Source organism: Gambusia affinis, linkage group LG16 (genome assembly GCF_019740435.1).
Source record: "Gambusia affinis linkage group LG16, SWU_Gaff_1.0, whole genome shotgun sequence".
Taxonomy (NCBI): Eukaryota; Metazoa; Chordata; class Actinopteri; order Cyprinodontiformes; family Poeciliidae; genus Gambusia; species Gambusia affinis.
Window position 1 is genome coordinate 5,563,857 of NC_057883.1, and position 14,614 is coordinate 5,578,470.

At 43.0% G+C, this 14,614-nt stretch overlaps 1 protein-coding gene across 1 annotated transcript in view; it reads right to left on the reverse strand.

Annotated features, from left to right (window-relative positions):
- The window catches only part of zfyve26 (zinc finger, FYVE domain containing 26), a 33,258-nt gene that overhangs the window by 2,979 nt on the left and 15,665 nt on the right, over positions 1-14,614 (reverse strand). The window contains exons 20-42 of the mRNA XM_044142237.1: positions 14,464-14,569; positions 13,323-14,197; positions 12,117-12,316; positions 11,836-11,940; positions 11,561-11,683; positions 11,144-11,320; positions 9,023-9,272; positions 7,973-8,071; positions 7,707-7,894; positions 6,792-6,928; positions 6,054-6,082; positions 5,820-5,956; positions 5,280-5,500; positions 3,883-4,030; positions 3,574-3,783; positions 3,061-3,276; positions 2,759-2,956; positions 1,915-1,995; positions 1,690-1,817; positions 1,400-1,565; positions 426-485; positions 121-303; positions 2-52 (exon numbers count right to left, since the gene is read on the reverse strand). Of these exons, the coding sequence (XP_043998172.1) occupies positions 2-52; positions 121-303; positions 426-485; positions 1,400-1,565; positions 1,690-1,817; positions 1,915-1,995; positions 2,759-2,956; positions 3,061-3,276; positions 3,574-3,783; positions 3,883-4,030; positions 5,280-5,500; positions 5,820-5,956; positions 6,054-6,082; positions 6,792-6,928; positions 7,707-7,894; positions 7,973-8,071; positions 9,023-9,272; positions 11,144-11,320; positions 11,561-11,683; positions 11,836-11,940; positions 12,117-12,316; positions 13,323-14,197; positions 14,464-14,569 (4,088 nt within the window). The remainder of the gene's footprint in view (position 1; positions 53-120; positions 304-425; positions 486-1,399; positions 1,566-1,689; positions 1,818-1,914; positions 1,996-2,758; positions 2,957-3,060; positions 3,277-3,573; positions 3,784-3,882; positions 4,031-5,279; positions 5,501-5,819; positions 5,957-6,053; positions 6,083-6,791; positions 6,929-7,706; positions 7,895-7,972; positions 8,072-9,022; positions 9,273-11,143; positions 11,321-11,560; positions 11,684-11,835; positions 11,941-12,116; positions 12,317-13,322; positions 14,198-14,463; positions 14,570-14,614) is intronic.

Genomic DNA, 14,614 nt, shown 5'->3' on the forward strand with positions numbered 1-14,614 from the left:
CCTTGGTTTCTATGTTCTTTATCTCCATGATGAGGATTTCCAGCTCCTTGGCCTGAACCAAAACAAAAGTGAGAATCAGCCCCGTCGCAGTTTGTCCTTTTAGTGATTTCTGCCACTTACATCAGCCGGCCCCTTATCGGCTACAGACACACAGCTGAGGATGAGGGCGTCGCAGTCGCTCCTGGTGGCGGTGCCCGACTCGCCCACGCATTTGAGGAGCTGCTTCGCGGCGCCGTACTGCCTCTGCCGGACCAGCCGGTGACCCGCCATGACGTAGACGGCCTGCGCCTCCAGCTGGAAGTCCTGCGAGGGTCGAAGGGGAAAGGAAGCAGAGGGAGTCGAATAAAAATTTGAAATACTCATTGTGATCGGAGCTCGAAAGCGTAGAGGCTTAACTTTGCTTTTTTTAAAAAAAATAAACGTACTTGTATGACTCTGTACGCGATGCCGAACCCTTCCTCTACGTTTTTCCCTCCGAGCATCACCTGTGACACAAGCGGGAAACCCCCCCCCCCAAAAAAAACGTGATTCCAGAGTTCATTTGTCTTGTAAAAACAATCATAAAAAAAATCTACTTTTTCCAACTTTAATGTAAGGTCTGGGGGATTTTATGAGGAAGGGGGATAAAAAACAACAAGTGGTTTTGATTTTTGCCATTTTGCCTCACTAAATAATTATGGAAGACATTTGTATTAGGTCCCCTATTTACTGTGATACCCCAAAATAAAATCTAGTGCTGACAGTTTCCTTAAGAAGTCAGCACATTAGTAAACTCTGCTGACCTGTGACTTCATCTCAATATGAATCCAGATGTCGGTTCTCAGAGGTTTATCTGTCTATTTTAATAACAATCCTCCATCGTGAATAAACACAACAAATCAGATGGATAAAGTTGCAAAAAAGATCAATTTAAAAACCGATATCAGTGGCAATCCCTCTTGAAAAATGGCGCCAATACAAAGGCAAACAGAGACATCTTCTTCAGTGAAGACACACATTTAAATAAATATATTTTAACTGTGCCTACTGGCCTGCACACCCATAGTCAGCAGGATGAGGCCGTCAAAGCTACAACGGAACAAATGTTCAATTAAAATGGTCTAGTCAAAGTCTAGACCTCAATCAAGTTGAGTAGCAAGACTCGAAAGTTGTTGTTTTCCAGGCAACTCTTGAGCCATTTTGTCTCACGTCCTTTAAATCTGCTAGAGGAACGCTGGGGCGTTCACACATAGACACTAGGGGGCAATAGAGCACCTGCCCTTTTTTCCCCTCTGCACAAAAAACGTCCCCTTCTGAAATCCTTGTTTATTTTTGTGGCTACAATCACATCAAAATGTGACTCTTCATTCCTAAATGGATTATTAGGCTCAGAAGGCGAGTCAGAAACGTCCAGCTTCACCTTGCAGGCGACCTCCATCTTCACATTGTTTCCACCGAACAGCGTCGGCGGTGAACCGGATCCGGCTGGCCTGCCAGCCTGCGAGGCGCCGGAGGACGCCGCCACCGCCTCGCAGCGATGCAGGAAGCGAGTCACCTCCAGCTGCAGTTCGATTGTGTTCATGTGCCTGCAGAAAGTTCAGTCATCTCTGCTTCAAAATGTTCAAAAACGCTGAAGGGAAAACAACAAGAGGGTACAAAACCCCTTTTTAAAATCCAACGATGAAACAGACGAGGTGCTTATCAAATAACCTGGACACGTCGCTGGATGACATCGTCTTCCTGAAGGAGCCGACAGACGGTTTTCTCCTGCCGGCGGCTCGGCCTTGCTGCTCCTGCAGGTAAGTCTTCAGGTGTTCTTTGGCTCTGGCCAACCAGCGCTGGAGAACCGCAAGAAAAGAGTCAGCCGCAGGCTTCACTTAAAAAAAAATAAAAATGAAATTGTAATAAAATTGAAACCAAATAAGACAGAAATACCTGCTGCTCTCCCAGCTGTAGGTACGAGGTCGCTCCATGTGTGAAGAATCGTATGCAGGTCATCGCGGCGCGGACGTGATCCTGCACAGAAAGCAAAAAATAATGCTTTTAAATTCAGATTTAACACTAAAAAAATATTTTTGTCCCTTCTGTGAGTTGTACGACGGAGTATTGGGGACAGGCTACGGGAATTTTAGTTCAATTACAAAAATAAAAACAACATTTCCTCAGAAAAAAGTTGTTTTAATTAGAGAATGGATGAGATAGAGTTAAGAGCTGACGTGTGTAGTTCTGTCTTAATGCTTTAAAGTCCTACTACTTGTAATTTTATGCTAATGAGTTCAAAGATGAAGCATTTTTTGTTTATTAAACATCATTTGTTAAAAGCAAGATGCTCTACAGTCCTCACTTTAACGTTTTCTTATTTTTGGTTTTGGAGTTCTCATAAAATAATGATTTATTCTCTTGACATCACAACGTCATTCTGGCATTATTTCAACTCTATTATCATACCACTGTATTCTTGTAGGATTACAACTTTCTCCTTGTGATTAAAAATAAAACAAAACGTGGAGCAGACCTGTGAAGAGCAGCCGTTAAAAATGTTTGTCAAACAAGATGGCCGCCGTGGGCATGCTGACATCACTCTGAAATATAGAAACCCAAGGAGGGCATTTGGAGGGAGGGAGGAAAAATCCACATTTTCCAAAAGTTAAATCCTCAAACTCCAAAAATTCAATTATTAAAATTGGATTATGGTTTCATCTAAATTCTAAAAACTAAACCTTGACAAACAACAAGTGTTTCCCCCCCATAAAACACCAACATTAAAGCCGACCCCTACCATCATGAACTGCTGCAGCTGGTACAGACAGTGGTAGTACTGCTTCCGCTGCAGGAACTGGCACGAAGCGATCAGGTAGCGGCTCCACGAGTCCAAGCTGGGCTCTAGTTTTCCCATGATGCCCTGCAGCTTGCCGAGGTGCCCTCGCTCCACACATGGCTGCAGCACGCCCTCCAGAAACACTTCCTCGGGACACTCCTGAGCCGCCGGACGGGGTGCAAACACACACACAAACCAACAAACGTCGGATTCTATAGCACGAGGGATCAACTTGGAGACGAACCGTAACCATGGAGCCTCACCTTGGCGAGAAGATACGTCAGGGCTTCCTCGTCACAGTTGTGACGCATGTAGAAGCTGACGACAGCCAGGTGGGGGCCGTACGTCTTCAGGTAATAGAGACACTCCTGATGGAGGTAGCTGCTCTGAGTCGGGGCGACTTGTCGCTCCGCTGGTCCGACTCCGTTCAGAGCGTCCTCCAGCTCCCGGAGGGACGCCAAGATGTCTTCGCCGTACGACTGACGAAGGAGGCAGAAGGCGGCAGTTTGACAAACGAAACAAATCACAGCGTAAATATGTCCGAGAATATAACTACAACAACACAACACAACAAGCAATGAATCAATTAATCGCATGATTAACTAAAATGAGTGCGATCATTTCTTTTGGGACAGCAGAGATGCTTAGAGTTTGTCGGACTTTATGTTTGTAAATTTCAGTATCTTTATTATTTATTTAACATTGGCTGTTATACTCCTGACTGCACCGACTCAAATTAAAGGTGTGTTGTCTTAAAATTAAAAAAAGCTTCTCACCGGGGCGGTAGCGGGCCGTACGGTGGTCTCGAGGTGATGGACGATCTCCTGCAGCAAAGGTGGGCCCAGATTGAGCTGGTTCCGGTCCACCGGAGGCTTCAGGCAGCGGGAAAACTTCTCCCTGGCTCCGGAAAGGTTCCCGGCCTTCAGAGACCCCAGAGCCCACGCCTGCCACACGCCGCCGGGGTCCAGGCCGCTCTTTGTCGACACCTAGGCGACACCGCCAGACATCGTCGTCGTCATCACCAATCCGCTGAAGGGCGAAAAACTTCCAAGTCGAATCAAAGGATCCCTGGAAGCCCCACCCACCTCCACCGCCAGCTGGTAGTGTTCGGCCTCCAGCAGCTGGTTGCGCAGGCGCGTGACGGCGGTCGTCTCCAGGATGTCGTCCAGAGAGGGAACGTATTTGTAATTGGCCAGCACCAGAATCTTCAACACGTCCACTTTGCCGATGTAGCTGCAAACGGGACGAACGAAGAAGAAGCAAAGCTTTGAAACCCACACTCAGAAAGGATTTAACACGTTACCGTCATTCGTCTGGATGGAATGATGATACGGCGTCAGTGAAGACAAACAAAGACATTTATTAGGCAAATAAGTTTGAATGTATTGTGAATTTTTGCTAATCTACATGGGATCAACATTTTTTGCTCAACCAGCCAACTTCAATGACCTCAACAATCAGCGGTGGTCAAAAACCCAATAATATTTATGACAAAAGCTCCTTGATAGCTATAAAAAGTATGTTTTCTCCAAAAAAAGTGGGGATCTATGTTTATATTTAAGCTTATATGCACATATTGGAACTTGAGAATTAAATCAAGTCCATAATAAATGTCATCCGTCCAAATCATAAAAGGAGAAGTTTAAAAATAAATTTTCCTGGATCAATAAAAGCCAAAAATGGATAAGTATGATGACAAATGTTGCTGGATTGTCCCAGAGATTATTGTAATAAACGATAAAATATTGATTAAATGATAATGACATAATAATGCATTAAACACAGACGGATAAACTTTAACTTTGCACACTGGAACTGGGAGACATTTTAAATATATCAAAGTATAAAACGACAACCAAAAACAACGAGTAAAAAAAGCCAATTAAAAACCGAAGCCATAAATAACATGGATTATGACGTCTCTACAAAACTGCCCTTGAAAAAATATTAAAATCATCAGAATGGAAATTAGTGAGCTCGTTTTAAATAATTACGCCATTAAATGATTAATTAACCTAATTTGTGATTCAGTTCAATTAGATTCCAAACAGAAAATAAATATTATTTTAACTTATGTTATCCAAGGTTCCTCAAAGAGTTGTTGTTTATGATGATGGCTGTGAGAAGGAAGGATCTCCTGTAGCAGTCTGTGTTACAGCAGCTCTACAGAAGCCCTGGACTGAAGTCTTTGTTTTGTCATACAACACTCACATGAAGAAGGTGTGTACGTTTCTAACCTGCTCCGTACGTTCTGTACGGACGCGGTGGGGTAAGTGGGTGAAATATCAAATAAATACTTTACGTCACGCATCCTGTGACTCAAAGTGTTGCAGGCTGGTTGCAGCGATGAGCTACGGTTTTGTAAACCTTCCAGTGTTGCTTCACTTTTTGAGGAACTTCGGAACAAAATCAAAAGAATGTTCCTTTTCAGGCCTGTTAAAGCTATTCGACACTCAGCTTCACGTCGCAGGTCGCGTCCCACCTGTCGCATAAAGCCAGGTCGTGGCTCTGACCGACTTTCACAAACATCAGCTTGGCGCTGAAGAGCAGCTGCCGCATGACGTCGGTGAGGAGGCAGGCGTCCACCTCCGGGTTGGTCAGTTTCCGGGACAGGGAGCGGCAGTGGTTGACGAGCTGGTGGCCGCAGGCGGCTTGGTCGCTGTGCAGAGACAAGATGGCCACGCAGAGGTGCGCGCTGGGAGCCTGGTGGCGAAACAGGATGTTTACGTTGAAGCTAGCGACGCTCAAACGGATCACAATCACAGCTCCAAAGATGAGAAGCGTATCATTTTAAGTCGCTTTGTTCCAAAATTAAGGCTTTTATCAGGATGAATGAGGGAAGACAAGTAAACATGGAAGGAAAAGTACAAAGTTAAGTTGCTTATTTTTGCTTGTCATGCTAAAAATAGAAACTTTAATGCATTTTTTGGGGGGACTTATAGGGAATTATTTCTTTACAAATACACTTGTATTCAGCCTCCTGTACTCTGATAAGCCTAAATAAAACAACGTAAAGTTGGACCTGTTCGTAGTAGAACTCGCTCCGCTGCAGCTGGTTCTCAGCAGGGCTTGTGCTCAGACGGATCTGTCGGTGGACCACTTCGGGCAGATGCAGCATCCCGTCCAGAGGCTCCTGGGAGACGACCGGGCTTCCAATGACTGCGCCGAGACAGACAAGAGGAGCGGGAGGCAAGTCAGCAAACAGAGGCCTGCAGGCGAGAGTTACTGAAAACAACAGTACGGGACGTGGACCTACCTTCTGCAGACTCAGACTCCTCTTCAGAACTGCAAAAACAAAATAAAAGGAGGCGAGTGTGAGGAATGGTCGAGTTTAACTCGATCAAACAGGTTCCTCACAGAGGAAGTTACATTCTGAATGCTCGGACTGCATGAGGCACTATGTAGAAAGACTTACAAATAAATGAAGGCTGGGAGTTTGAAGGTTAATTTTTTATTTATTTATTTATTTATTTTTACATACAAAAGTCCTGAGCTGGAACCTTTGTTTTTGACGTTTCCGGTACGCCCATAAATCTGACGCACATGCGACATCCAGAACCAACAGCGACAGAACGAAGCTGCTCTTCTTGGCTCACCTGGGAGAACGATTTAATTGGACGCTAGAAAAGACTATTTTTGTGTTAAAGTTGTGCTAAAAGGAGTTAGCCTATCAGTGAAACTGTTCTGTCCTGAATTAGCATCTCAATGCTCAACATGTAGCAGTAGCACAGACGTCCTGGATGCTGATGTCAGCTTCCACAGTTCACATGAGTGATGTGTAATACCACTCTGCACCAATCAGATGGCTGAATAACCCAAATAATAGAATGAAATCAATAAATATATTCCTTCTTGAGATGGAATGTTAATTTATTCAATAATTTAGCAGCAAAATTGATTTTTGAAAGAAAAATGTTGCTTTATATGGTTTTTGATTAAAATGCTATTATTTAAAACAACAATCCAAACAAACAAACAAAAAAAAGGAACTCACTCTGGGTGGAAGTAAAGGTAACACTGGTCGCAGACTCTAACTTCCTCTCCTGGACGCCCGTCCAGCAGCATCTTCCGCTCCGAACACGCGCTGCAGACCAGGCGGCCACATCTCCGGCAGTGATGTCGTCTGTTGAACTAAAGGGCAACAGGGACGGAGACGGCAGGAATATTCAAGTCTGTTCCTTTAGTTGCCAAAAAAACCCTCTTCTTTTTAATGTAGGTACATTCATTTTCATTTTGAGCCACATCAGGATCATAAAATGCTCTCAATGGGCCGGTTGTGCCTGAATGTATTAATAAAAACCATTAAACTGTTAAAATAAACACACATCTGCCTCAGCATTCAATAAGGACTTCTTGAAATTAAATAACATTGAACATCTTTTCACGTTGATCAGTATCTCCCAGATTTTGCGATTGTTTTTGTGATTTGTTGCGATCAAAATCACAGATTTTTAAGTGCTAATTTAAAAACATTTGCAATATTTTCAAATTTATGACGTTAACTTGACATCAAGTAAGGCTGAACCAGCAGCGTAGTAAAGCTAAAAAAATACTGCCACCTGCAGGTGGGAGTTAGCAGCCACTTAAACCCAATGTGGCCACATGAAAAGCTTTGATGGGCTGGATTTGGCCCAAGGGCCTCTAGTTTGATACCTGTGTTTTAGTGACTTCCGGTACCGGAAAAACAACATAAAACACCACAAAAAAATTAAGAAATAAAGAGCAAAATATAAATAACAGATAAATGAACTATTGTGCAAACTGTTTTATTGGAAACTCAAACAGCTTTTCTATTTGTGGTTGGCTTGCTTTAAATTCACTGCATGAAAAACTTGAATTCATTCGATCCCATGGAGAACTTCCAGTTTCACAATCAAAACTGCAACTTGGTCTTCTTGCTGCCACTCACCATGGTGAACCTCTCCCGCTGGCAGACCATGCACAGGTCGTGGTGGGTGTCGGGGACCCAGTCCTTCCGGGCCGGCGGCTGATCTGGGGGCCGGAACTTGGCAGATGAGCGCCGGCGTCGCTCCGACGTGCCTCGATCCCTCTCCCTGTCCGAGCTGTTTGCGGACGAGGAGTGTGTCGGGGTGCTGCCTGCCGTCGAAGCAAACGTGAAGAAAAGTCAAACAGAAAAGAAACAAACGGATTATGAAGGCAGAGCGTTCGTCTCACTTGAGGAAGAAGCCGGAGATTCGATTTGGCTGAACGACTGGGTGCTGAGCTCGTGCGCGGGACACTGCAGCAGCGCGTCCTGAAGGCTGATGACGGAGTCTGGTGAAAACAAGGTGATGCATATTTTGTTGCAATAAGCTCCACAGGATTCTCTGAAGTATGACATACACAAAGCTAATTTAGTTTCTCTCAGCAATTCCAAACGCTATTTAAATAATCTTGTTAAAAGTAAAGCTAACTCCATTGGGAAACTCCATTAGAAGAGTAAGCTGGTATATTGGCTGCTGTAGCCTCAGAGAAAATGAAGATGGAAGATAAAATACTTTTTTCTTTTTTTTTTTTGTTCCTTGCCAGAACTCTTTTTCATTATCCAGCATATAAACTTTTCAGAAATATCGGAAATTACATTACAAACCTTTGGAAACCATACAGCCACCTTTACATGCGTGAAATTGATGCAACTGAGGTAAACCAAAGCAAATTTACAGAGGATTTAGTAGAAAAACCCCCCAAAACAAACAAACAAACATGGTGTTTGGCTTTGGCGCAGCTTGACAACATCTACAAAAACTGTAGATTTCTTGTGTCTTTACCAACCAAACTTTAATTAACTTATTTTTGCATATCTAAAATTGCTTTTTATTTATGACATTTTTTTTTTATCCAATTATAATAAAAAAATAAGAAATTGGCTATATTTCACTCCAATGGATGTGTTTTGTTTTTTTTGTTTTTTTGGAAATCCAGTGTGATGAAAGAAAAACTACTTAATTTAAAGTTAATTAATCACTTAAATTAATTAATTTAGGAATATTTTACTGAAATAAAAAATTAAAACCACCAAAATATATGCTCGGATTTTTTGGGCACTACCAGAACTCCATACAATGTAACTTTGATGAAGGTTTCGGGTGGGGATGTCATTGTGCTCCAAAAACAAACAATATTATTCCGCAAAAATAAATACCCCAAGAAAAAAGTAAAGTTAAAGTTAATTAATCACCCTAAAAAACGGTGATTTAGATCACAGTTAGAAATCGGACCACCAACCTGAACGCGACCTCTCTTTGGGGGCGCACGAGAAGTCCAGGGCCTTGGAGGCGTAGTCCGCCAGGAGCTTATCGATGTCCTCTGCGCTGAAGCCGGCCTCGTGGCCAACCAGCAGACTGTGCAGCGTTTGCACCGCCACCTCCACCCACTCCACCTTCAGGTTCATCAGGAGCTGCTCGAGCATTAGCATGGGTTCTGAAAGCAGAGGGAAATAGTCCTGCCTGGAGGCCGCTGGGAGGGTCAGCAAAACCTGGAAGTAGAAACATATTTATGAATGGGAAAGCCGACAAGAACTGGGCATCATCATCAGATTTCAGTAAACCAAATTAACTACTTTTATGAAATCTAAGAATAACAATAGATTTAGCGAATGTTTGGGAGATTATGCCTGTATTACAGGGATAGCACAAACTGTAACATTTCTGGGCTCTGCTTGTGGCCCTTGCTTAGAGCTCACTTACTTTTAAACTAGGCTGAAGATGCCCAGTTTAAAAGTTCGGCTGTTTTTTGGAGGGGGGTTTGCACTGAATGCACCCAGCATCATATTGAGACAAGGAGAAGTGAGCCAGTGACAACAAAAAACGTCGTCTCGCCAACTGGCAATAAAAAGCTAGCAAGTTGGCTAGCAGAAAAGCTAGCTGGCTAGCAAGATTCACAGCAGAGTCGGGTAGTAACTACTTACATTTACTTAAGTAACCTTTTGGAAAAGATGTACTTTTAGGAATATTTTTACTATGCTTTACTTCTTACTTTACTTGAGTAAAATTTCTGGATGCTCTACCCACTGTGAGTACCTTCACCGAATGAAGGACAAAGTTGTTCTAACTAAACGTTCAGACACACACCAGCACTTTTTTCTTCAAATTTCATATTGAAAGAATGTCTTTTTTGTTATTCTTTTGCATGATTTTGTTATTATGTTATTTATATGAATAATTTTGATTTTTAAAATACCAGCATTTCTTTTTTTTTGTGGCGTTTTTGTCATTTTAAAATGATTGATATTGTGATCAGTTACACATCTATTGAGTAGCATTTGTTACCAAATACTTTTGTACTCTTACTTTAGTCATTTCTTGAACGGCTACTTTTGACTTTTACTCCAGTAAAACCATGCTGAAGTAGTGCTAATCTTACATGACTGCGGTTTTTGGCTACTCTCTAGCTAGCAGCTAGTTAGCCTAGCCTCAGGCGTCTCGAATCTTTTTTTTTTTCAACTTTATTTACAAATAACAATTTACAATTGCAGACAGTAGAATGCTCGAGACGTCTCGAATCACCGAGCACACCACTCAAAACTTTTACCCGACAGAAAAGTGATGTGAGAAAAATAACTAAACAAATTAAATAGTGATACCTCGACATAATGCAAGACTTGTGATTAACGTATTTAAGGTCAACTTACATTTATTAACAAAAAAAACAAGTAAGACGGGAACAGATTTATGGGAGATTACATGGAATAGATTATAGTCTCCTTGAACAGACAAGTTTCAAAATATGTATTCATTACCAATGAGTTGTTTATACATGGAAGATGGGTGTGTCTGGGAGGAGAGTTTTACTGAGGAGCAAAGGAAAATTGCACAACAGGGCACAAAGAGAGCACAGGCACACGCTGTACTTTCTGTGTTTTCAGAAAACAGACATTTTTCTTTTGCAATTCACACTTTGCTTTTTGAAGTTGATCAGAGTTTTCTAGGAACATTTCCCTTATTTGTGACTTTCTGTTGCTCTGGGGATATAAATATGACGTAACATGGACAAGGATTTCATCTTTCAACACACACACTTTTCAGAATGAGAAAACCAAAATTCCCACGGTAACGCTTGGACATCATTTATATGCCAACTTGTTGTTTTTACAAGAAACAATAACTGTGAGTTTGCCAAACTCTACAAGTGTGTCACCAATGATCCAGTTAAAAATAATTATTGAATTTATCAACTGGACGCTGGATTTTATTACATGTTCAGTTTTCAATTTTAATATTAACATGTTTTGAACACCCTTGCCAGAGTGTTAGATAAAAAAAAAAATGGAATAGTTGGACATTTATGGAGCCACTATCTGCCATCATTTAACACCTAGAGTTAGAGAAGGCCCTGCAACTGACTGACCTTTGATCCCAGATGAAGAGCGTGGATGTGGCGCCGACGGGCCGGAGACACCTGCCTCTGGAAGTGGACGGTGAGGTAGTCAGCCAGGAAGTGACACGCCGCCAATCCAGGGCGTCGATCCAGGGCGCGTTCGCAAACGTCGAGGGCAACGGCAACATCCGAGATGCTTTCAAGGAGCTGCGGTCACAAATGGGGAAACATTTCAAGAGGAGAAAAGACAACTAGTTTATGGTCTTTAAATCTGAACAACAAGAATCTATCTCCTTTAAAAAGACGGTTTCTCCTTTCTGAACGAAGCAGAGCAGATTCTCTAAGGACGATTTCTCCAATAAAGAATACTTGTCAGTTTTTCACCAATTATGTTTGTCTACAGCTCATTTTTTGCTGCTAACGTTCAATAAGGTGATTAATCCAGACCTCAAAAGCCTCATCTGTCAGTTCCTCCTCCAGCAGGTGAAGCAAATGCTCCGTCTGCAGCTGCAGCTTCAGCTGGTCAGAGACAGGATAGAGCTCCGTCCACTGCTTGCAAAGAGAAAATTCCTGCAATAAACAGACAAAAACAGACCATTATCAATATTTCTGAAAACTTTTTACACGTGTATTTTCATTCTCCAGGCCATATCTTTCATCTAAACTCTTACAGACAGTGCATTGATCTGCTAACTACACTCATGCAGGTTGAATGCACCCACTTTTGCCTCCAGGATCACAGACAGCATCGACTCCGGGTTTGCTTTGGATTCCGCCCTCAGCTCCTGCCACGTTTTCCAGTGCAAGGGCGGACGCAAATTCATCATCTGTGGCGGGATGAGACGGAGCAAATGGCTTTGAAATCACTTGGAAAAAGTCAAACGCTGTTAATTGTAACTGCAAAACGCTCCGTATTAAAAGCAAACGGCGGCTGGAAAGGCTGAACAGGGAGCAGGATCACAAGGAGAAAAACAAAAAACGGATGGTTGAGGTTTAGCGTTACCCAGCGGTAGATGCTTAGTTCCTTCTTCTTGAGCTCCAGGTCGGCGTTGAGCGAGGTGTGTGTGTCGGGGTCATTGAGGCAGAAGTCGATCAGGTCCAGACAGGCGGACAGAGGCCAGCGCTCCAGGGCCTGCAGGGCAACACGGGCTCGCAGGTTGGCATCCTGAACCCGGAACAGATGATCGACGCCTTCGGCCTCCTCTGCATGATGAAGGAAAAACATCTCACTGTCATCTGGAGTGTCTGGTTTTTATGTTAGTTAACTAAAATGAACTTATTCAACAAAAGAATATCTCCATGTTTAGATCCTTTAAAAACAATCTCCTATTCAGCGTCTTTTGCTATCCAATTATTAATTTGTTAATCCAATCAACTAATCGACAAACCAGCCCTGCACTGAATGTAAGTCGAGCAGAAAGGCTGAACTTTCACATGTTAATGCTGGAAGGATTATTATTCTCTGCTACAAATGATCAAACGTTCACTTACGTTGTTGTATTCCAGGCACTCTTATTAAAAAGAGGAACTGAGATATTCGTTTATTTACATATTCTAATGTATATGTAAATCTAATACGGCATTAAAAAAATCTTAAGTGGTTAAATGAATAATCTACAGAATTATTTTTTCTATTCGATGAATATATTAATTGATAGGATAATTGATTACCAAAATGATTGTTAGTTCTAAAAATATCAGAACTGGTAGGACAGAGTCAAAAAAAAATGTTGTTAATAGGAAAAAGAAGTAGTAGATTTCCACCAAAAAACTCAAAAATTTCTGAGATTCGTCTCAGAAATTTTCTAGAAAAAAAACTTTGAGAAGTCAAAATTTGTGAGAAAAAACTCTGATATTCTGAGATTCACTACAAAACTTCCCCAAAAGTTGAAAGCGATCCACTTTTCAAACTTTTGAGATTAATCAAAACAAGATTTTAGAGTTTTTTCTAGCAAATCTTTTACTTTTTGAGATCGGAAATTTCTGAGATTAAGCTCAGATTTTCTACTTTCTATGTACAATTGGTCTATTACCCTGTTGTAAAGAAAAACCTGACTGGTGCATCTCTATAAAAAAAAAAGAAGCTCCTTTAAAATAGATTTAAAAAACAATTAAAACAAAATGTCTCATAAAAAACATTAATCCATGTTTTTTTTTATATACAACATTCCATGAAAGCCTCAAAGTAAAAATAAAAAAAACTTCCCACCTTCTAAAGCGGCACAGACCAGCAGGCGGTCCTTCAGCTCCCCCTGCTGGCTGCCTCCCTGCCAGTACAGCTCCAGCAGGGTGAGGGCTCGGCCCAGGTCTTTGGTCACCACGGCGTTTTTAAAAGCCTCAGCAGCCAAAACCTGGGTCAGCTCTTCTTGAGGCCCACACAGCAGCAGACCGATCAGTGGTTTCCCACAGAGGGCGCCACCGAGGTCAGCGGAGTCCTCCTCGCCCTCGCCTAACGGGGTCCCAAGCACCGGCTCCGCCATGGCGTGAAGGTACCCCTTCAGAATGGGGAACTCCCTGAGGAGGCCGTCGGCCTCTCTGGATATCTGCTCGGCGTCGAGGAAAACCTCCTTTCGTCCGCTGCGGAAGTATCCGGATAATCCGGATGGCTTGGTGCGGGGGGCTTCTCCCTTACACGCCGTTAAACACGCAAGTGTGGCCAGCAGGGGGCAGCGGGACTTCAGGAAAGACAGGGCTGAGGCTGTCAGGAGGAAGGTGTTTGAGGAAGACGAGGCTGTAGAAGTCGAGGCGGAAGAAGACGAGGTGGAAGAAGACGCCGGAGACGTGGAGAGATGGATGGGTGAGGGGGACGGCTCGTCCGCGGAGGCCTCGGACTCGGAGCTGCAGTCGGACGGCGGCGGCGGCGGCTCGGCCATCGCCAGCACGTTTTTGTAATGCTGAGAGTGCATTTGAAGCAGCAGAGATAAGCTGTCCACGCTGAAGGCTCCGCCGGCTCTCCTGCCGTCGCCGGAGGACGTTTCATCGGCGGGACGCGAGCGCCACGCGGGCAGGGCGTCGCAACATCTCTGAACGATGACCTGCTGGACGCTCAGCCGCAGACCCTCCTGCTGCAGCACCGACAGAACTCTGGGATTTAGGATAAAAAATTTAAAAAAACAGGTCAGGGGAAAAAAAAAACATACACAAGCTTTAAGTTTTAATTTACAGTCACTTACAGAGGTTTTTGTTCAATCAGTGCATTTTTATTGTCACAGTTAAACACTACTTTGTGATTCTAGTAGTGCACCCTGTTCTTATCAACCTAAATGCACTATTTCCAGACAACAAAGTTACAAAAAAATTTTCAAAAATGTTTGCATGAAAACACAGTGATCGGGGATTTCTGTGTGTACCTGTCAGGAGAGACCTGTCTGTCAAACAGCAGGTGGGAGATGAGCTGAAACGGGGTTTGAAGCAAAACCAGGAGTGGATTTCCAAGCTTCACTTGACTGCTGTGGTCTAAGGAAGAAAAATAAGCAGGAGTAAAAAGGAGAAGAAAAAAAA